Consider the following 22,803-nt stretch of genomic DNA (forward strand, 5'->3'; position numbering starts at 1 on the left):
AACAGCAGAGGTAGACAGGCCAAAGGACATGAAAGTACTACTGGATAAGGAAACCAAACTACACTTCGTTTATGCTGCTCACCGAAGCATTTATTTATTTCATTTCTATGCTACATTTCTCCCAAAGGGCGGCTCACAAGATAAAATTGTTTAATTAAAACAGTATAAAATTAAAATGTACAAAAGTTAAAAACATTACTAAAACACGTACCCCTTATAAAAGCCACCCTGTCATGATTTTAAAAAGCCTGTCTGAATAAAAGTATTTTTTACCACCAGCAAAAGGCTAGCAGGGAGGGGGCCAGCCTAACCATCTGCAGAAGATGGTTCCAGAGGGTGAGAGCAGCCACCAAGAAGGCTCTCTCTCGTGTCCTCACCAAGCGAGCCTGTGATGTTGGCAGGATCAAGAGAAAGCCTTCTCCTGAAGATCTTACGGCTTTAGCAGGTTTGTATAGGGATATGCGGTCTCTTAAATAGTCTGGACCTAGGATTTTCAATGACAAATACATAATATGATTATGGCGGGGTACAGACCACCCAAAAAGGATGGTCTCCTAGTGCCTAGTTTTGGTCCGCGGGGAAGCCGCAGCCTCCAGACCGTGGGGCTCCCCTGCGGATCAAAAAGAACCCGTGAAAAGCGGGTTCTTGCAATGCCATTACGGTGTCGCAGTGTGCCAATGGTACAGTCATAAAGATGAATAGCAGTTTAACATGAAAATGGGTCAAGGATGAAAATAGAAAACTGGCAGATAAGGTTAAATGTGTTCTTAATGTTCAGAAGTCTGTACTTACAGGGTCACCTCCAGAGGCAAATGAAATGGACTGCATGTGATGATTGGCAATAATCTGAAAAATATAAAATAGTTATATGCAATTAAATAATACATTTTCTTGTATATCCAATATTTATTCATATCTCCTCTTTCCCCTGATATGGGATTCAAGGTGGCTTACAACAAAGTTAAATTAAGATACAGCTAAAAGCCTAATAATATAAAAATTTAAAAACAATCTAACATATTAAAACATCATTTATTTAAAAGAATACAAAATATTTAAAAACAAAACAAAACAGTAAGGCTAAAAAAGTCCAACATGCATCCCCTGTTAATTGCCAAATGTCTGTTTAAATAAATAAATGCCTTTGTAAATGAAAGCAAAATGATTAGATTTGCCCCAAAACTAGCTTTACAGTTGATACTGCTTGATCAAAATATACCTTATATACTCGACTATAAATCAACCTCATATATAAGTTGAGGGCAAGCTTTGGGGCCAAAATGATAGATTTTAATATGACTCATGGAAAAGTCAAGGGTAACATAACTGTTTGAGTTCAAACTAAAGGCTGGATGGATAAGATAACAGAAGGAGGTCAGTGCTTCCAGGACAGACAGCACTCTTGCCTTTCACCAAGGGGTAATTCCTGTTTTTACACTGACCCATTGATAAGCTGACTAAGGTTTTTTGGGTCAATTTTTTTACTTAAATTTCTAGACTTATACATAAATATATACATTAAGTGCTGTGGGTGTAAAAAATGAAGAATGCAATGTACCCGCTTACCTGTTGTGTCTCAACATTCTGTAGAGTAAGACTGGTTGTCGAAACAGTTAGTTTTATATTCGTGCCAGAAAACTGAAGATTACTTTTACCAAGCACAGGAGACAGAAATTTAGCTGGAGGCTGTCAAGAGAACAAAAATTATTATGTATCTTCTTTCTTTCTTCTTTCTTTTCGTTTTTTGTATTTCGATCGAAACCAGCAAATGAAGTTCATTATCACAAGGCTGCTTTAGATTGAAACAGACCCTTCTGACATGTGTTCATAAAATTACAGGATCATAGTTGGAAAGGCCACAAGGGCCATCTAGTTCAACCTTCTGCAATGCAGGAACACACAGTCAAAGCACTCCTTCTTTGGAAAGGTTAACAGTTTTGAATGAGAGTTCCAAGAACCTTCCAGCCAAGATGCCAAATCCAAAACAGTAACATTTCCAACCTCTCCTTTCAAAGGGTGCAAGGAAATATTTATAGGTTATGACCTATAAAGCCCTATACAGTTTAAGTTCAGGCTTTCTGACATAACTTATTTCCTTAGGAGAGAAGCCCTTCTCTCATCCCCACCACCTTCACAGGCACAACTGATAGGGATATGAGACAGGGCCTTCTCAGTGGCTGCCCCAGGGTCTAGAACAGTGATTCCCAAACTCTGCCCTTCCAGGTGTTTTGGACTTCAGCTCCCAGAATCCCAGACCACTGGCCAAGATGGCTAAGGCTTCTGGGAGCTAAAGTCCAAAACACCTGGAGAACCAGAGTTTGGGAATCACTGCTCTAGAACTTCCTTCCAGGGGAGGATAGAATGGTTCCTTCATTGCAATCCTTTTGCCAGTAGTCAGATTTTTATTCCAACAGGCTTTTAAAAAGAGCTTTCAACAGGTTGCTTACTGGTTTTATTGGTTTAAGTGTATGTAGCAGTATATTTTGTACTGTTTTTAAATGTGGCTGGTAGTTCAATTCCACTTTAATGCCGATCTTGTGTGTATTTTAACTGTATTGCATTTTAATTTGTAAACCTCCTTGAATCCCAGTATTGGAGGAAAGTGGGGTATAAATGAAGTTTGTTTTTAGTGTGTGCCTTAGTCATTTCAAATTTAGAGTGATCCTAAGCCCATAATCAACCCATACCCCGCATCATGGGGTCTCCTTGACAGGATTTGTTCACTGAGGTTTTTGCCTTTGCCTTTCTCTGAGGTCGAGAGAGTATGACTTGCTAAAGGTCACCCTCTGGGTTTCCATGGCCGAATAGGGATTCAAAGCCTGTTCTCCAGAGTCATAGTCCAACACTTAAACCATTAAATCATACTGGCTGTAAATGAAGTTTAATAATAATAAAGTTTAACAATAAAATTAACAGTAATTTTAAGATACACTACTTGGGCATTTTAAAAGAAAATTCTCAACTAGCTCCTTCCTGGTTGTCTATTTCTGGGCAATTTTCTTCCAACTTTTTTGACCTGGTGGGACCTGGGGATTTCCCCCTCCCCAAAATAGCCCTTGGGGCTGCACTTTACCTGCCCCTGCTATAGATACATAACTAATGCAATAGATGCATAACAGATGATCAAAATGAGTCCAATCTTACTGGGAATGGATAGTGAGCAAGCATTCCTTTAATAGGGGTTGGGCCATAAATACTTTTAATCCAAGAGTAAAAGAAGAGAGAATGACTCAGACTGACATTCTATTTGGGTCCAAGCTACCTAAGGAGACTAGATAGGAGAGCAAGGTGGAACTGTGGGATTACATGATGGAGGACAACTGAGATCGTCAAAGGATCCAGTCCTAAAGCCAGTTATGAGTATTACATTCTTATTGCCAATGGCAGGTATGTTCAGGTTTGCACCACAGGAACCAGATTCCCCTAGTGCTGTCTGCAAACCACTGAGACCAATAACAGTTTTTAGTTTAGCATGAGAAACTCAAGATGTACAAACCCTCCATCTGTCCCAATTTGGCTGATTTAATCTAGTGTCAGGCATATTTTTAAAAGGTCACGATGATCTTTGGAAACTAGCTAAGGAGTCACGCTAACCTAAGGAGACCTTGTTGTTGTTGTGTGCCTCCGAGTCATTTTTTACTTATGGAGACACTAAGGCAAACCTATCACAGAGTTGTCTTATTTATATGTTTTATATGTTTTATGCGTTTTATACACACTTTGTTGTCTAATGGTCTGTTGGCTGAAATAAAGATTATATATATTATTATAAGAGTTGTGTTAATCAAGTTTCTTCACAGGGGTTTGCCATTGCCATCCTCTGAGGCTGAGAGAGTGTGACTGGTGCAAGGTCACCCAGTGGGTTTATATGGCTGAGTGGAAAATCGAATCTTGATCTCCAGAATCATAGTCTCAAACCACTATACCACACTGGCTGTAGAGGAAGCCTAGACTGTACTAAAATAAAAGTTAAATGGGTTTGCTGCTTACTCCATCCTCCCCCAGCCTTTCCTCATATCCTCTTGCAACAGAGACTAAATGAGTCCTCTCACATATCCTCTCCCAAACAGAGATTAAGCGAGTCCCATCACAAAGCAGTTAAAAACCATACCTCCACCTGTCCATCTAATCAGGGTTGTCTCAAATCCTATCAATGGTTTGTCATTCCAGAGTTACAGCTATCAGCTATCCTGGAGTCCTTTTGTCAATTCCATAGGAAACCCACCAAGCTTTTGTTACACCGTGAGACAACATCAAGTACTCTTCAGGGCTATGAAATCGGATATAATTATCAGCCCCAGACATAGCCACCTGGTACTCACAGTCTGCTCATGGACCCTGTGTGCATATAAGATCCCTCTCACCCACTTTGCCACCCTCAGACTTTGTCTGAGCCAATCCTTATCTTCCATAGACCCCCCCCAACCTTTCTAGACTGATAATTACCATGCCCTTGTTATCTGATCTTCCATCCTTTCCCTTCGTCTGGTATGGATGTTAAGGTTGCATTGGTTTGGATTGTTTGCATGCACCTTTCCACTTTTCATTGAAACTGGCACCTCTCTGCAGCTAGTACAGTGGACCCTTGGTTTCCGCTGGGGTTTGGTTCCAAGATCCCCCGTGGATAACAAAATCCATGGATGCTCAGTCAAGTCCCATTAAATATAATGACATAGCAAAATGGAAAATCAAGGTTTGATATTTGAAATTTATACTTTTTTTGAACATTTTCAAACCGTGGATGCTTGAATCCGTGTATAAAAAATCAGTGTATAAGAAGGGCCGACTGTACTGTTATACACAGATGAAAATTCCCATTAAGTTACCCACCTCTTGCAGACCTCTTTTTGAGCTAATAATTTCCCCAACATATCAAGGAGACACTGATACTGTTGGTGGGGTCCCCAAGTCCCCCACCCTTTAGGGTAACAGTTGGGACTGCTTAATCTTCTGTCTCCCCCCTTTTTATTAGCCATTGTCACAATGTCCCAGTTTCTCTCCCTTTGCCCCACTTTCCCCTCTGTCTTCACTTACTTCAATGGAGCAAAGTGAGTTCAAAGTGCGAAAGTAGTTTGCACTCATTAACTCGGCTGCGGGGAGAGGAGAGATGGTGGTGACCCAATCTTGCCCTTCCCAGTAGACTCAGGTAGAAGCAAGCTGCAGCCTTTCCTAGCTTGTGTGTTCTTCCTCATTAATAACTTTTCCCATCCTGACCACACTCTGATGTTGCTTGACCCAATTGTTCTTGTTTTCATCTGTGAAATGTTGGAGGGAATGGATGTGTCATTCTGCTCTTTTCCTTCACTCTGTGGAGATGGCAGGCAGAAGATATAGGTGAAATGACATTTCAGCAATGCTAGGAACTGCTTGTCAAATCATATCCCATTTTAAGTGGATGCCTCTCTTTCTACTTACATGTTTACAATTAATGTAAAACAATGGGGCTTTGAAAGCAACTATTCTAACTTCATGGATTGTGAACACTTGTGGACAGTTCCTGGAATTTAGTTGTAGCTCCTGGGGTTGCTGTTAATTTAAAAATGACAGCTGAGATTCTACATCATGGTCTACATTGCATAACTTTATAAATCTGTAGGTGTATTGCAAAAATGCAATAAAACCCTGTTAGTTAATTGTGAAGATACTCAGCCAGGATCCAGCAAGTGTGTCCTGATGTGCATCAGATGCTCCCAGTATGTATCAGGAGCTCCTTATGAGATTCAGGCACATCTGATGTGTGTTGAGCACTTCTGATGCACATTACTGGACAATACCAAAGAGCATTGGATACTTCTCATGTTCACTGAGCACTTATAATGCACATTGTACACTTCCAATAAGCATTCAAGCACTTCTGATGTGCACTGATGTGCATTGGATACTACCCATGCCCAATGGACACTTCTGATGTGCATCGGACACTTGTGAGATGCAACTGACAATTCTGATGCACATTGGAAACTCCTGTTGCTCTGCCACTCCCTGGTCAGTCTCCAGATGTAAATCAGAAGTGCCCTGTTGTGCATGAGGGCCCATTGCATATTGGAGCCATGACAAATCATTCACTGCACTGGCTACCACTGTGCAATGGACTCCCATATGTTGTAACATCACAGCAGCCCCTAGGTCAGTGGTTTGGTGACCCCCAACCATAAAATTATTTTCGTTGCTACTTCATAACTGTAATGTTACTACTGTTTTCTGATGGTCTTAGGCAACCCCTGTGAAAGTGTCATTCGACCCCCCCAAAGGGGACGCGATCCACAGGATGAGAAACATTGTCCTAGATGTAAGTCCACTTATGAAGACCTAACTCCAGGGCTGAATTGTGTCTGTTCTCCTGAACAACAGCATTAGAGCTCTTTGACAACTTATTCCAAGCAGCATTCAGCCAGACTAAAAATTCCAGAATTCCACAGCATAGAACAATGGCAGTTAAAATAGTATGAAAATACCATAATTGTGAAGTATGGATGCACCCTGCGTCTGCCTCTCAACCTGTATGGAGGCATTTAAAGCAGAGCAACAGAGATGTAATAGTAATGGTGTTGGACTAAGACTAGGTCCTTCTCAGCCATGGAAACCCACTAGGTGTCCTTGGACAAGTCAGCTTCAGAGAAAAGCAATGGCAACCTCCTCTGGATAAATCTTGCCAAGAAACCCTGTGAGAAGATTATCATAACGCAGAACTTACTTGGAGGCACATAACAACAACAAATATATTTAATAGACACTAAAAGACACAACAAAACTAGCATAGATATTTCTGAAAAACTAATCCATATACCTCCCAGACTGATCAAAAGAGGCAAGGCTATACAGAGAAAAAACACTAGCCCATTACATTTACCATTACCTTTAAAGTTATCACATTTACCTTTCGCTTTTTTGTGGCTCCGTGTGTGCCTGGAACAGCTTCACACAGCCGACTTATTGCTTCCCTTCAAAAGAAGAAGAAGAAGATCAGACAGTTTAAATCATTGACTCTTTACCCATCTGACTTACTATAACTTCAATTTCAGAGAGTGGACACTTCATTTGGAGATGTAAGGGTTTTCTTTGGTTCCAGAAAATCACATTGCAGTAGATAACTATTGGTTGCCTATGAAGTATCAGTACTACATGATGTTCTAGCAAGCCAACTACCAAAATTCAGAACCCAGAGATTTTACTTTTGGGATTACAACTCCCATACTCCCCAGCCAGCATGTCCACTGGCTGCAGCTACTGCAAATAATCACTGGTCTCCCAAGCCCTTGGTTTCTGCACTGTCAAGCTACAGTAGGAGATACAATAATAAAGAATAAGAACTGGTTCTTGACATTTAGGCCCAAGAGAATTAAAATTAAAACTTTCCTAATTACAGAGACAACAGCAGTGAACTCCTGCCCCCCACTTGTGTTTTTGCAGTGATACCACATGCTTTTTAATGGGATATGTGTGCTATATTTTTCATTCAACTCCTTTAATTCAATGCCTTTTTGGTGTGACAGTTTAATGAATTTTGTCCTAATTAATTTGTTACTATGATTTATTATAGGAGATTATCACATTACTAATAAACCAAGTTTACCTCTTCTGAATTACATTCAAATTTGAGATGCTATTATTGGCCGGTTATTATGGCATGGATTTTGCCGCCATTGCCACCTACCGATTGCACTCAGGCAAAAATCCAGCTAAAATTCGCCTTTAGCTGTCCAATTTGCAAAGCTGGGAAGCTCCCAAAAGTGAAAAGCGGCCATTTGAGAGCAGATTTTAGCTGGATTTTGCCTGGATGCAGTCAGGAGGCAGCAAAGGTGGCAAAATCCATGTGATAATACCTAACTGCATCCCGAATTCGAATGTAACTCGGAAGTTTAATAAATTGAGTTTATTCTACCTTACCTAAAGGCCCGGGTAGAATTTTATAAGTACATCAAAGATAAAAAGAAAGCTTTTTATCAGCAAAATTGGGCCGATCTAGACAGAGATCTGAAATCAAATGATACCAAAAGCCAGGGTATAAATGCATGCAGTGAATAAATAACAATAAGCCTTGTTGCCATGGGTTTGGGAGACAGGCAGCATGACCTCACAAGGGAGCTGCAGCTGAAGTAAATGTAAGGTCCAGAGTGTGTGTCCAGTTTGCTATTGGCAATCAACCATGGCAGACTATTCTGGGCTGATCGTCATCCTTTTGGTATGGCTCTGGTCATGTGCAACGGGTCAGAGTCCAATCCAAGTCCTTTACGTGCTGTGGTTCAGTGGAGAAGTATTCATGGTCTCAACGGCCGTTTCCAGTCTCCTGATGCTCATGTTTGGAGTGCTGTATTTGATGTTTGTCAATCTCCCAGCCATCATCCGTTTCGAGTATGCACTCATAGATGCCGTGGAAGAGGTAAGCATTGCAATTTTGTCTGCTGGGAGGGAAGGGGACAGTGCTGTTTTGCAGTGGGTTTTAAGTGCTCTTCTAATTATAGTCTGATTAGGAATTTTATCTAGTATTTTTGCTTTTTCCCATATTTTAAGATTTCTGTTGAGGTGCCTTAGCTTGGTTATTTACCTGGATAATTAATGACAACATGGTAGTCAAGAATAGTATTAAGCAGAAAAGGAGGTTAGCCAAAAAAGAAATTTGTACAAATGTTAAAAGGCCTAAGAAACATGCCAAGAATTCAGTAGCGAGTTCAATGAATCCAGAATTATTGGAGGCTGCTACGACTTTGAAACAATTAAAAATGGAGGAGTTATTCCTAATCATATGACTGATCATCATAGTGAGTCTTTGCAATTAATAACACTGAATCCTCCCAAATCCATCAAGAATCCACAATCTTCCAAGACTAAGAAAAGGAGATGTCTTAAGTCAAATTCCTCTGCAGCAAAGATAATTAAGCAGAGTTTATCTGACAGTCTAATCAATTTAGCATCAGAGAAGGGAAATATACCTAATGGAAATATAACTGTTAATGAATCGCAAGCTTCCATACCCCAGGAACAGTCTGTAATAATCTCAGATAATTGACATTCAACTGACCTGTCCCCTCTGTCTATTATTTCATGGAACATAGCTGGTTGGAAGCCCAGATGCAGGGACCCTACCTTTATGCCTTTTGTCAACAGACATAATATTATTCTTCTACAGGAAACGTGGCTTGCTGAAGATATATCTATAGAGGGTTATAAATTCATGGGTTTAAATGCTATTCCTGGCAAAGGTAGTGGGAGATTATGTGGTGGCTTAGGGGTGCTGATATCTTTGGTACTTAAGGTTCAAATAACTAAGGTTTCTGCACTGGAGCAGTATGCCCTAGCTGTTCTTTTGAAGTTTAAAAAACAACTTATTATATTTGATTAATATCTATATTCCCCCACTTCAAGGCCGTGCTAAGAAAGAAAGTGTATGGAACAAGCTTAATTCCTTTATCAAAGATTTGATGTTTGAGGCTCCAGCAGCTAATTTTATTGTTGCAGAGGATTTCAATGCAAGAATTGGTGCTGACGATGTGTCTTTGTATGCAAAATACAATTGCCAACCACCTTCCCCTACAGTTATTCCCCCGACAATGTGCCGCAAATCTAAAGATATGTTTTGTGGTTTTAAGGGTCTTTGCTTAGTTCGCACCTTTAATGAACTAAATTGAATTATCCTAAATGGAAGTTTTAAGGACGACCATCCAGCTGAATATACGCACTGGGTAGGTGCCAGACCATCACCAGGTGATTATGTAGGGGTCTCTCCAAATTTAATATCTCACATTTCTAAGTTTGCTATTGTTAGCAGACCTGACAGTGACCATTTTCCAGCCCTCTTGTGTTTAAAATTTTATGACAGTTTTACCCTGCCTCTTGATAAGATCTCAATTTTTACTAACGATATCAGTCTAACCCGAGTTAAATGGTCCCCCCAACTGTCTGATACCCTCACTAAGTTTCTTTCTAGTGAATCAATTAAGCGGCTTTCCATTACAATAGCGGATGCTAATTTGGATTCTGAAATACTGTCTAATTATAATACTTTAATTAGTTCTCTTCAACCACTATTAACCGTTTCCAAAAGTAATTCTGCTAGATATAAATCGATACGTCATCAGAACTGGTTTGACTTAGAATGCAAAGAATTATGGGCACACCTTAAATATCTTTTCAAACAGTATAAATTAGATCCAACACAATTTTCTGTATCTGAACTTCTGCAACAGAAGAAAAGATACAAGCTTTTAGTAAGACAAAAGAAAAAGAGTGCCATGATAGACTCTTGGAATAAACTAATTATGTCAGCTAGTGCAAACAATCCCAACTTATTTTGGAAAGAGGTTGCTCCTTCGTTTATTAAGAATTCAGACAATTTTACAGCCCAGATCCCAGCCCACACATGGGAAAGTCACTTTGTCAGTCTTTATGATTCTGTTGAAAACACTTCAGACTCATTAGTAGCTGATCTTATGATAGAGGTTTCGTCTCTTCCCTTTGGCCTCCAGTTTCGCATTCAGAGATAAAGAGTCTTATCACCCAACTCAAACCAGTTCGTGCCCCAGGTGCTGATTTTATAACTGGTGAAGTACTCAAAAATAATCTTGATTGGTGGGTTCCGGTCTTCTCTAAATTATTTACGACCATTGATAGATCTGCTTCCATTCCAAAAGACTGGGGCCTGGCCATCATAATCCGGATATATAAAAAAGGTAATAGATCCGATCCCTCTAATTTTTGACCGATTAGTCTCCTGAGTTTGGTGAGCAAGTTGTACACAAAACACCTTTTAAATAAGTTTTTAGATTGGCTTGAGTCCGAGGATATTCTGTTGGCTGAACAGGCAGGCTTTCGGCCTGGACGATCCACTATTGACCATGCAATGATATTGCAATATCTTGTTGAAAAATACCTCCATTATGGTCAACCACTATATGCGGCATTTATAGATTTTAAGTCCGCCTTTGATTCAGTTAATAGATCTAGATTGCGGGGGAAACTATTGTGCACTAATATAGACAAACGACTCCTCTTGCTTCTTATTAAGATCCATGAGAATTCTAATATCAAGGTTAGATGTAGTCTCCAAGGACATGTTTCCAAGACAATTCCTGTTAAGACGGGTGTAAGGCAAGGATGTGTCCTGGCCCCCACTTTATTTAATTTTTACATCAATTCCCTTGTTTCTGCTTTGAATAATCTTTCTTTTCATCCTCCAAAATTGGCTAATAAGCATATCAACTCATTGCTCTATGCGGACAATGTTTTTATCCTCTCGTTATCCCCCATTGGACTTAAAAGAGGATCTCATGGAGTGTCTTGGCAGATAAACATTGATGTTTCTAGTCATTGTGCATTCTGCTTCATTTTACAAAGAACTTCCATATCTTATTATGATTTTTTTCTTTGGCAGGGGAGATTCCTGCAATTCCTGCAATTCCTTCTACATGGCAATCATCAGCCTGCTGTCCTTCAGGTCAACCAGGTTGGCCCACGGATGAACAGAGGGCAAGCGCCAGGGGTGGCCATGATGCATCCAGTGTTCATCCAAGGGATCAAGAATGCCCCTGTTCGCCCTAGAAGTGCCCCTGCCTGTGGAACCTGCCTGACATTTAACCAGTGTACAGCCGTCCCACCAAGACCACAGAGTGCCCCAGCGATAATGAACCCCTCTGCACTCGGACGAGGCAAGACCACTATGACAGAACAACAGGGAAGCATGCTCCTAAGACGAAGCGCCCGTATCACGGCCAAGGATGCCAAGATGCCCAAAGGCTTTTAGGACTTCTTAGAAGATCTATAGACAATAGACTTAGACTGTTAGGATTTTTTTCCCCCATTTGTTTATGTCTTCTCCGGAGACCCAGAGAACTGGACAGTGTGCAAAGTTCAACCCCAGCTCTTTTCCATGCCCCCTACTCCTGCTGCTTACCTCCTTGTTTTGCTCCCACGGTCACACACACACGCCCCCCCTTAGCTTTGCCCTGGAAGCGAATAGGGGTCGTTCCCCCAGTCCTTGGGCTCCAAGATGGGGTCTAGTGGCTGCCAGGGCCTGGAACTGGGTCCCTGTCAGGAGGACGCCATGACAGCCTCTGTTCCCACTGGATGCATAGCCCACATTCCCCTGCCACAGCCAGCGGCCATCAGTTTGCCTTCCCTCTCTTGCCTTTGCAGTGAGGCCGGGTTTGCTCTTACAAAGCACTGGGGCTCAGGTCCTTATCACTCAAGCAACATTTGAAGTCATCTCAGGGTCAATGTGAAAGCAATGCAGGGGCAATCATGGGGTTTCAATCAGGAGCAATCTTAAACCGAATCAGGGCTCATTCCAGGCCTAGGAAAATCCTCTTTTCCCTTGAATTTACCTAACCCTGGAATGACCCCCGATTGCCCTTAGGTTGGCTTCTGATTGCTCCTGCCTTGCCTTCACATTGTCTTTGACCAACCCTGGGCTAACTTCAAATTTTGCTCTTGTGATGAGGTCCAGAGAGAAGCAAAGATTCATATTTTGGTAGGAAGGAAAGGAAAGGAAGTGGGGAGGACCAAAAGGGAAGCAAAATCAGCAAGTGGGGGGAAAGGTAGAATGATGGTGGCGGGGTGCTCCTTCTCTCAGTCCCATTGCCTTTGAGCAGATTGAGTTGATCCAGCCGTATGGCTATGGGGCTAAGAGACAGAGCTGGGGGGGCTGCTTTCTCTCAATGAGCCCTATTGCCTTGGACTAGCTAACCCAGCCCTACTGTGAAGGCAAGAGAAGGGAGGCAAACAGGTAGCCACTGGCTGCGGCAAAGGATTGTGAGTCATGCATCCATTGGGAACGGAGGCTGTCATGGTGGCTTGCCGGCAGGGACCTAGTTCCAGACCCTGGCAGCCACTGCCCTGACCCCATCCCAGAGCCCAAGGACTGGGGGAAGGACCCCTCTTTGCTCCCAGGGCAAAGCTCGGGGGGGGGGGGAGGAAAAGAAGGAGGAAAAGAGAGAGGAGAGAGGGAATGGAAAGGAACAGTGGGGAGGAATGAGAGAGGTGGCAAACACCACGGGTTCTCTGGTGGACTCTGAAGGGAAGACTCTATATTAGAAATAAAGCATGTTTTAACTTTTTGAAATGGATTCCCTGTCTCTTTTTCTGGGTTTGCTGGCCGACCTCACTGAACAAGCCAACCTTGGGCCAAAGAAGCTTCTCTTTACAGAAAAGCTGCTCTTTCCAGAATGTTTTTCATATCATGGGGTATAGTCCTGTCAGTGAGTAGGGGTCTGCAATAGCCCCCAAAAGGCCTTGGAGGGCTTTTCTCTGCTGTTCCCTCACTACAAATAAAATAAAATAAAGTTCCTGTGACATGGGGACATTTTTCACCACATTTGCTGGTGGTGGGGTGTTCCCGGACCACTTTAGACCAGTGATGGAGAACCTATGGCACACGTGCCAGAGGTGGCACTCAGAGCCCTCTCTGTGGGCACATGTGCTGTTGCTCCAGCACAGAGTTTGCCAGAGTTTGTTACTAGAAAGCCAGAGAGACACGGCACTTTGCAATAAATAACTGGGTTTTGGGTTGCAGTTTGGGCACACGGCCTCTAAAAGGTTCACCATCACTGCTTTAGACTCTGGACAATTCAACATTGCTTCCTCCCCCCCCCTCATCTGGATGAGTTAAACAAAAATAATAGAGACCACAGGGTAACAAATTTTGACCTTTGAGGGTGATGGGGATTTCAGATTACTGGATTTGGTAGCTGTTCCTGAACCTCTGCTAGCTTTTTGCCTCCAAGAATGAAATCCCTTGTTATTTGGTTTACTTTGGACTTATTCATTCTACCCAGAGGGTCTTGAATGAAGCAGCTGAGCAATCATTTATTGCCAAATTTCAGTTTGCCCCTCATTTCCCCTCTACTCCATTCAGCTTCTCTGTGTGCTTTCTATACATAAGAAGACACTCTGTTTTATTCCCTTCTGGGCCCCTGTCTGTACTTGAAGCAAAGTTCGTTGCATCTTTAAAAATGCCGATTTTGTAGCTGGCTGAATGCTGAGATCTTTTTCTCAGATTGTTTCTAGGAAGGGAATAATGGCAATAAAAATAATAATAATATTAATAATATATTATTAATTACTTTTGTCACCCTGTTCTTTTACAAAACAATATAAAATGTTATAATAAAACCATATAATTATAATCAGTAAAAATGCAAGGACAACAAATAATTTGGAAAACAATAATAAGCCTGATTTGATTTGATTGATATTCTCCACCTTGCTCCCACTTTATAGCCCACTTTTAACATGTCCCAGTTTCTCTCAATTTATTTCAACAGCTGCAGTATGGGTCCCAAGTGAACATGTAGTTTTTGCTTAATTCACTTTTTTTATAAGTGCTAAATTTTGAAATACAAATATTATTTTAGGCAACATATTCATTTCCATCATTGCAATTCTGCCTTAAAATGATAGCTTTAACCCAGCCCACTACTTTAAGCTTTGCTTTACCTTTCCACACTTTCTTATAGTTATATAAAAATAAGTCAGAGTTTTTGTTTGTAATCTCTGTGCTTAGTTATTTAGTCCTATTTGTTATTTTTAAGCCAGACCACTTTTCCAGCTACAGCTTTTCATGTTTCCCGACATTCTTTGTTATTATTGTCGTTTTATCCTTATTTATTTTTAAACCTGATATTTCACTAAATTCTTCAAATTTTACTAAAACTTGTATGATGTCATTTATAAGATCACTTAGTGATATTGCAATGTCATCTGCAAAGGCTCTAATCTTGAATTCTGAGCCTTTTACCTTTATTCCTTTTATTTTTTGGTTTCCCCTAATGTTTGAGAATTAATACTTTATTATCAAAAACAAAATTCAGCAAAAATGAGCATCCAGCCGCAAGATCAATAGTGAGGAGGGTAGCCTGCTTGGGCCTACTATCATGGGGGTAGACTGGGTTCTCCCAGGCCAGAAGAAGCGGGTTAGTTTAGATTCAGCCTGTCAGTTTATGTTTCTTTGGTGTAGGCATGACAAGCATCTTAATATTAGTCAATTGCAACTGGGGGATGGAGGGGGGGGCATTGGAAATGTCTAGGGCACATGAGGGCCACAGGAAAGGTGGAAAAGAAGATGAAATAGATTGCAAATCCTTGATTTGGAGGTAGATATGTTTCACCAGGTGACACCATGAGTTACAGCACTGGGTGACACCATTGAGGAACTAGGTACATGTTGGAAGGGCCTAATTGATTAGATGACCCCTTCTAAGACTGTTTTTTCATCTAACCAAGCAGTTGCCTATAGTGTGTTCAGTGAGGGTTCTGACTTCCCAGAAATGCTCATGCATTTCTGTAATGCTGTAATGCAGCTGAAATGCAGCTCTAGAAACGAGAGGAATGCCATTTTCTGCTTACAATTCCCCTTCTCCTTCTCAGAATCCCACATGGCTTTTACAGGCTTTGGAGAAGGACATCCAATCAGAGATAGTTAGGGGCAGTTGCTGATTCTCATCAAATGTCAGATTGGAAGCTTTCACAGTGGCTGGGTAATAGAGAATAAATTAAAGCCCTTGTTGGCTTCTTTAGCACTTTAAAGGTGATGTGGCATCGGGCAAAATCCAGTTTAGAGGAAATGAGGTGGTACAACCCTCCTTTGATTATCTCACAGGGGTCCCTTTTAAGGACCTTAGAAAAGCAAGCACATGGACACAGGCCTAACTCAGGAGCAGAGGACCAGCCACATTCCTATGTGGCAGGGACCACACAGAGGTTGTGTACCCACATGGCTTGCAATCTGTCGCCCTGTGGATTCCCTCCCTGACAGGTGGGTTGGGGAGATGGATTTATTGAATAACGGGCAGATTGTTCAATACCTGAGTCTGTGCCTCATGACATGCCAACATTCATCAGCTGTGTCCAATATAAGTGGTAAGCATTTTGTTTTCTGTTCTGGTGGTGTGTGTTTGTATGTAACAATACAGTCATAGTGCTCTTATGTATGGTAATATGCACACACTGTTTGTTCTTTGATGTTTGTGCAAGATTTAATGCAACAGTCTCTTAGTGCAAGAGCTCTGCATGCATATACAGAATGCACAGATGGGCCGGCTACATCAAAGAAGCATATTCCATTACAGAATAAACACAGCAGATCTCACATCAATGGCTTGGCATTGGCTACATACATGCTAATTAATTGTCTTCACTATGTGTCTGTATGTCCTCAGAATGACTGGGCTGGGCTTGAGGAATGACATGCCAATTAGACTGTAGCCCATATTGAGAAATATATGTCTCCATGCCTCAGAAGAAAGCACGAGGAAAGAATCATTTCACACCCAAAGACAACTGCAATTGTCACACTCAAAGACATATTGGGTGTCAAGCTACATGCCAAGCCTGAGTACTGCACCCCACTAAACAGTCCAGCGAGAAACTTTGTTGTGGAGGAGAGGCAGGCATGGAACAACACTGGCCCACTTTGTTTATTGTTTCTCCAAATCAGACAGAGAGAGCAAGAAAAGTGGCCTGATGTAAGTGAATAAGAATGCTGTTGAAGATTGGCTTTTAAGCACTGGAGGCCCTTGCCTTCACCCACAGAACAGAAAGGGATTGTGTGCATCCTCAAAGTAGGAAGCCTAATCATCAAGAAGACAAAGTCTGCCTTATCTAATTTCAGATGCCTCCGGTCCCTAGATGTTTTGCCTGGCCATTTTCAAGATTTATTGTAGCTATCCAGCCGAGGTGAATTTTATCTCCTTTTCTTGAGTTCTGTACAAATGGATTTAAACAATAGATAGGGTACTGAAATACTGCAGCTGAGGAAAACCCTGGGAAGATTTTTTAAATGTTCTTCTCAAGCTCCTGATCCTAATGTCTTGGCAAAGGGACTTTAGGATTAGTTAGATGTTACTGTGTTACCAGCTGTCCTGATGTGGCAGAGACAGTCCTGATTAATCCTCTGTCATCCCACTTTTTCATTTACTTTTAAAATGTCCCAGTTGTTCTTGCCTCTTCCTACTTTCCCTCTTTGTCCTTGGCTTACTTCGTTTGAAGTTCAAAATGCAAAAGGAGTTTCTATTCTATAGACTCAGCTGGTGGGAGAGAAGAGATGGTGGGATCTTGCAGCTTCCCCATTCCTCATCATGAGCTATCTTGCTAAGGCATGTGGGGGTTGCTCTTCAACATCTGGAAGGCCACATGTTTCCCACACCTGCGTTAAGCTCTTAAAAGCTCTTGTAGGAGGTGCTGTTCTACTTTTAGTCAGGATACTCAAAGGATGTGAACAGGACTGCATTAAAACATCAATGGAATTGTAAGAACTGAACCTGCACCTGCACCATTGTAGCAAAATTAACAAGTCGTTGTCTGGTAAGATGCTGCTTTCAGTCTTCAGCTACATACCTGGTAACTTGTGTCCGAGTGCCAAAATCGAGAGACCTCATTGACTGCAACACTTCAATGCAGCCCATATACTAAATATTGAAAGAGAGAGAAATCACAGCTGTTTAAAAGTTATCTGCACAAATAAAGAGAAAGAGATTCTAATCTGAATACATTTACAGACTATGCTCCATGATTTATAAAGATGAAAACAGTAATGCGTACAATCATTCCAAAATCTCCTCATTTAAGAAGATTCCAGAGACAGACAGACAGACAGACAGACAGACAGACATATATATATATATATATATATATATATATATATATATAACGATTTTCATAGACATGCACTAGAAGGTTAGATGGGGAAGACTGTGTTCAAACTACTCCTCAGCAATTAATCTCTTTGATCTATTATTAAATTGCAGCCTAACCTACCTTATAAATTTTCAGCAATGATAAAAAAAGGAGGGATATATTGGTAATAGTAAAGTAGACTGTCAGGCTGTTCTTTCCCTATCAGTCCTGGGAGCATGCAGGGATCTCTTTTTATTTCTGCCTTTTTTAACACATACACACTTTTTTTTTTGCAAGGGCACAAATAATATGCACAGCAAAGTGCTGGCACAGAGCGCAGATATATGCCATCTTCATTGTCCCATCATGCCTCTGGGCCCAAAGGCATAAGGGGAAAATGAAGAAGGTGGCTACAGGCTCATCCAGCGCTTGGTTTCACAGTGAAGGAGCAAAAGTATTCTGAAAAATAAAATGAATTTGAGTAGCGAGTGTCACAATGCCACTGCATTTACCCTACAGTTCTGGTTGTATTGTGCTGTAAGACTAGTTGTAAGATTTTCATAAGAGCAATAAGTGACAATTGCTCATGACATGCAGCATTGACAACCAGAAAGTATGCATTAATAAGTTTGTGTCCAACCTAGATACCTAATGAAAGTATCAATTTCATTTAATTTAGTCTTGTGTTTCTCTTTAAAATTAATATAATTTCCACATTCCTAAATTACATGATGCACACATTTCTGACTTTATGAAGAACTTACAAAATACAAGATTTGGGGACATCCGGTTCAGTCTGTATAAAAAGAAAAGCTTTCCAACCCTCAAAGAGTGGATATGACTTATAAAAAGGACACCTGCCAGTCTGACAAGGGACAAACTTTCCAACCTCCAAATAGAGGACTTCCCCCATAATAAGGGACAGCTGCCAGTCTGATAAAGGACAAACTTTCTGACCCTTAAATACGGGACATCCTGGCAACCCTAAGTGCCACTGAAGCTGCCAACATTTCTTCTGTAGCAAGCCCTGTTACTCTTCAACACTCCTCTCCTACAGCAATAGATATCGTATCATACATAGAGAGAGAGAGAGAAAAGACGATTGTTTATTGCTGACTACAAATTATTGATATATTCACTGCTATGAAAGAAGCTGTTCATTGAAGGAAAAAATCTGCAATTAGCTCCCAAGCTGACGACGTAAATTAAAGAGGGGGAAAGGACCAAGTGAAAGTTTAAAATGGGAATGTAAATGAAAACAAAAGGTTGCAAATATTTGAAACTTCTCCTGCAGTTAAATGTCTTTTAATCAACATTTGCTATCTACACTCTGTTGCAAGTATTTACACATGTGTTGTCTTTCTTTCTTTCTTTCTTTCTTTCCATTTAAGAGCATAAGTCTTGGAAACCAGCTGGCTGTGCCTTGCGATCCTTGATGAAGCCAAAGATTTGGAGGAGTAGGTGAGTCATAGACTGAGATCATGCGACTGTGAGTAAGATCACCCTGAACATATGCGTGGGAAGCTGAACTGAACAAAGACCTGGGGGCGGGAGCAGGTTAGGGCAGAGAGGGTGGAGACAGCAGAAAAATCAAAACTAGGGCTTGCCGTAAATTATCCCGAGTGGAGTAAATCTTTATCTTTGTTTCGTTAAAGCCACATTAACTTGGAAACTGGAGTAGGACATTGCATTTATATAGAAGCGTTTGTGGATTTTTAACAAAATCTGTCCATGTCTGAACTTGACATTAATAACGGTACTTTTCCTAGGCAAGGGATAGGGTTGGCACAAGACATTTTGATGCCTGATGCAGATCAATAAACAATGTCTCCCACACCTCAGCCAAGCTAAATTGTATAGTACCCACACCAATTTATGATGTGAAACACAAAATAATACTAAGAGCAACAATAGCAACAACAACAATATCCCAGAAATGCCTCTTTGCACCCCAGGCAATTAAAGGAGAATAAAAACAAATAACCATTTTCAGACCCTAAATTTGCTCCCCGAGGGAGCTTTTCATGTTGCCTAATGGTAAGGTTGTCCCTGGAAAGCAACAGGAAAAGGGGCAAAGCTGGCTCCAAAAGCCTCAAGGTAAGGCAAACTCCAGAGCCCTAAGAAAGTGTAATGGGGGAAAAGAGAGAGCAAGAGAGAGTAGGCATGTGAAATGACAGAATAATAATTCTCATGCCTGAAGAATGGTGGGAAATAGAATTACTGTTCTCCCCACATGAGAAGTAGGAGATAATTACAAACCTCACCCGTTCCAATCAGGAGTGGGAATTATCTTTTGAAATTCATTGTCTTGGAAGTTTTATTGTATCTGTGCAATTAAACAACAAGGGTGCAAGAATCTGTGCATATTCACACTGGAAAAGTCTAGCAAGTAACATAGCAAGTTGTCTTGCCAATGAGGTGTTGGAATTGTGTGTTGTTGTTTTTGCAATGGCTGGATTCAAAATTGTTAAAGCTGAAACAGAAAATGTCACACAGGGGAAGGGTGAGGCAGCATGGTATCGTTTATGAGGAAGCTAGAGTGAAGAAGACAAGCTGGGATCAGTTTTTACTACAGTTCCTATAGATAGAAGGGGGATTATGGGAGCTGTTGTCCAAAATATTTTTCCAAGCTCTAATTCTCTTTCTTTGTTCTGCTGTGTTCGGTCCATAATATAATGCACTGAATTCAGTGAAGTTATTAAGACAGCTATTGTTGGACTGCAAGTTCCAGCAGCCCCTAGCTGAGGAATGCTGGAAGTTTCAGTCCAACAACATTCAGATCATGAAAGCTATGCAGGCTTAGTCATCCCTGGTTAGTATTTGGAAGGAAGACCACCAGGCGCAGTAGGGTGTCAGAGGAAGGAACGGGCAAAATCATCTTTTTTTGTAAAAATGTGTGTGTATGTGTGTGCGCGCACACACATGCTACATCAATAATATGTGTGCTCTGTATGTTTTCAAAATGTTGACACAGATATGGGGTGATGGAAACATACTGAATTAGCATAGTGGGCTGAGTGCATAGAAGGGTCACATTCCATCTTAAAATGAATACTTGTGTGAGGAAAAACAAAAATGTAAAAACCAAGCAAAAATTGCTGTGGAAATGGAACATGCCCCATCTTCCTACTACTCATTAGTCAGGCTGGAGGGTGAGGAAGCACAGACCAATCAGCTGTACTCAAAACTGATCATTATGCCCCCTTCCCCCAGGATAGGGAGCAGTGTGCCTTATTATTTCCTCTTCAAAGCTGTGAAATACATACAAAATTGTGTTGCTGAAAAAAAGTCTCCAAAGAAGGAGACCCCACCACACTCCAAGGGTGTGTGTTCTACTGTGAAGCAGCTCTTACTGTCAGGAAGTTCTTCCTAATGTTGAGGTGGAATCTCCTGTCTTATCAAATCCATTGCTCCAATCCATTGCTCCATGTCCAAGTCTCTGGAGTAGCAGAAAACAAGCTTGCTCCATTGCCAATACGATATCCCTTCATATTTTTAAACAGGGCTATCATGTCACCTCTTCACCCTCTCCAAGCTAAACATACCCAGCTCCCTAAGCCGCTCCTTCTAGGGCATAGTTTCCAGACCTTTCACTATTTTGGTTGCCCTCCTCTGGATATGCTCCAGCTTATCAATATCCCTTTTGAATTGTGGTGGCCAGAACTGGACACAGTATTATTTTTGTTGTTAACTGTCCTTGAGCCGATCTCGACCCATGGCAACCCTACCGATGAGACATCTCCAAGACCCTCTGTCCTCCACTGCTCTGCTGCAAACCCATACTTATGATCTCTTTAATAGAGTCCATTCATCTTGCATGCGGCCTTCCTCTCTTTCTACTTCTCTCTACCTTTCCTAACATTACTGTTTTTTCCAATGATTATATGTCAAAAGTACCTATGCACTAGCTGTTGTATTGTTGAATTCAGGGTTCTTAGCTTGTTCCTATCTCCTTTTTGTTTTGCTTCCCTTCCTTCCTTTATTTCTTGTAACCGTTTTCTCTGATGGCAGCACAATGGGTTTTTTTCATCCCACTTATGTGAAGGTGACAGCATGGCACTTCCAAAATCTCTCAAAATCTTTCACTGCTTTTTACTGTGTGCCACCGCTGCCACCAGTATGTGACAGCTACCTCCCTAGCTGCCACCAAATTGCACGACATGACCCTTGAACTCGGAACCCTTGCTTGAATGACTCCCACACTTTTCCTTTACCTCTGGGCCACTCTATAGGACGACAGGACGACTATTTTGAGTATTCGGAGCAATAAAAGTATTATTAACCCCTGGTAGCATTTGGCTTATAGTTTCTTAAAATACTTCAAGCGACCACACATTAAACCAAAACAAAAGAAAACTTTATTTACAAGATAGTTGGTTACAGTATCTCTCTTTCAGTGGATACTCAGAGTTAATATGGTGTTTATGTGCTTAAACAGTTAGAAAGCATAATAATTCCTTTTACTGTATTTTCCAAGTGGTTCTTATATTCTTGGCTCACAGAGAACCTTTAGCCTTTCTCTTTCCTTTTTAACCTTTCCAGTAAACTGTGACTCCCCATGTCACTCCTAATTCAACTTCCACCTTGAACTCTCTTAGTTCTGATCTGGGTACTCAAACCCTTTCCAACTCTGATTAGATGTTGCCAATGTGTCAATCTGCCTTTTCTCCACACCCCTGTTCCCTTTTAGGAGATGATCGTATTGCTTTAAAGCGCCTTATCCCTGAAGGGATAAAGGTGCATCTAATTTTAAAAACCATGTGTTATCGCACTTGCTGGTGGCTGGGCAAATGCAACCCGTATGCAGCCCAGATCCTAGCTGTGCTCATCCAGCGGCTTTCAACTCACAGTTTGCCCATGGCACTGTGTGCGCACATAAGGTCCCACTAACTCACTGTATTGCCCTCAGACTGTCTGAACCACTCTCTGTCTTCCATGGACTCATCTCTTCAGGACTGTTAATATTCACCACCTCTAATTCCTGATCACCTAGTAGCCAACTTTTCATACCTTTCTTTCTATTAGTCTTGCATCGTTTTGTGCATTTGCATGCATGCATTTTTGCACGTTTCTAAATAAAACTCTGTGGAGTCTCTCTGCAGTTAGTACTGGTGTAAATAGGTAAAAAAGATGTCCTAAATTACCCACTTCTTGCAGGCCTCCTTTTGAGCTAATAATCCCCCGCCCCCCAATACCAAG

The 22,803-nt window shown here is 41.2% G+C and overlaps 2 protein-coding genes across 3 annotated transcripts in view; one reads left to right on the plus strand and one right to left on the minus strand.

Annotated features, from left to right (window-relative positions):
- The window catches only part of SHC4 (SHC adaptor protein 4), a 40,914-nt gene that overhangs the window by 7,890 nt on the left and 10,221 nt on the right, over window positions 1-22,803 (minus strand). For both annotated transcript variants that reach the window (XM_089538957.1, XM_089538958.1), the window contains exons 2-5: window positions 17,326-17,396; window positions 6,878-6,941; window positions 1,567-1,686; window positions 793-846 (exon numbers count right to left, since the gene is read on the minus strand). In XM_089538957.1, the coding sequence (XP_089395083.1) occupies window positions 793-846; window positions 1,567-1,686; window positions 6,878-6,941; window positions 17,326-17,396 (309 nt within the window). The remainder of the gene's footprint in view (window positions 1-792; window positions 847-1,566; window positions 1,687-6,877; window positions 6,942-17,325; window positions 17,397-22,803) is intronic.
- Window positions 8,030-13,049, plus strand: LOC149307336 (uncharacterized). The gene is made up of 2 exons (XM_089538960.1): window positions 8,030-8,380; window positions 11,369-13,049. Exons 1-2 carry the CDS (start codon window positions 8,147-8,149, stop codon window positions 11,735-11,737), a joined length of 603 nt encoding a protein of 200 aa, XP_089395086.1. The 5' UTR covers window positions 8,030-8,146; the 3' UTR covers window positions 11,738-13,049.

This window comes from Sceloporus occidentalis, unplaced genomic scaffold (genome assembly GCF_023333645.1).
Source record: "Sceloporus occidentalis isolate IW3139 unplaced genomic scaffold, rSceOcc1.0.p SCAF_9, whole genome shotgun sequence".
In the NCBI taxonomy this organism is placed as follows: domain Eukaryota; kingdom Metazoa; phylum Chordata; class Lepidosauria; order Squamata; family Phrynosomatidae; genus Sceloporus; species Sceloporus occidentalis.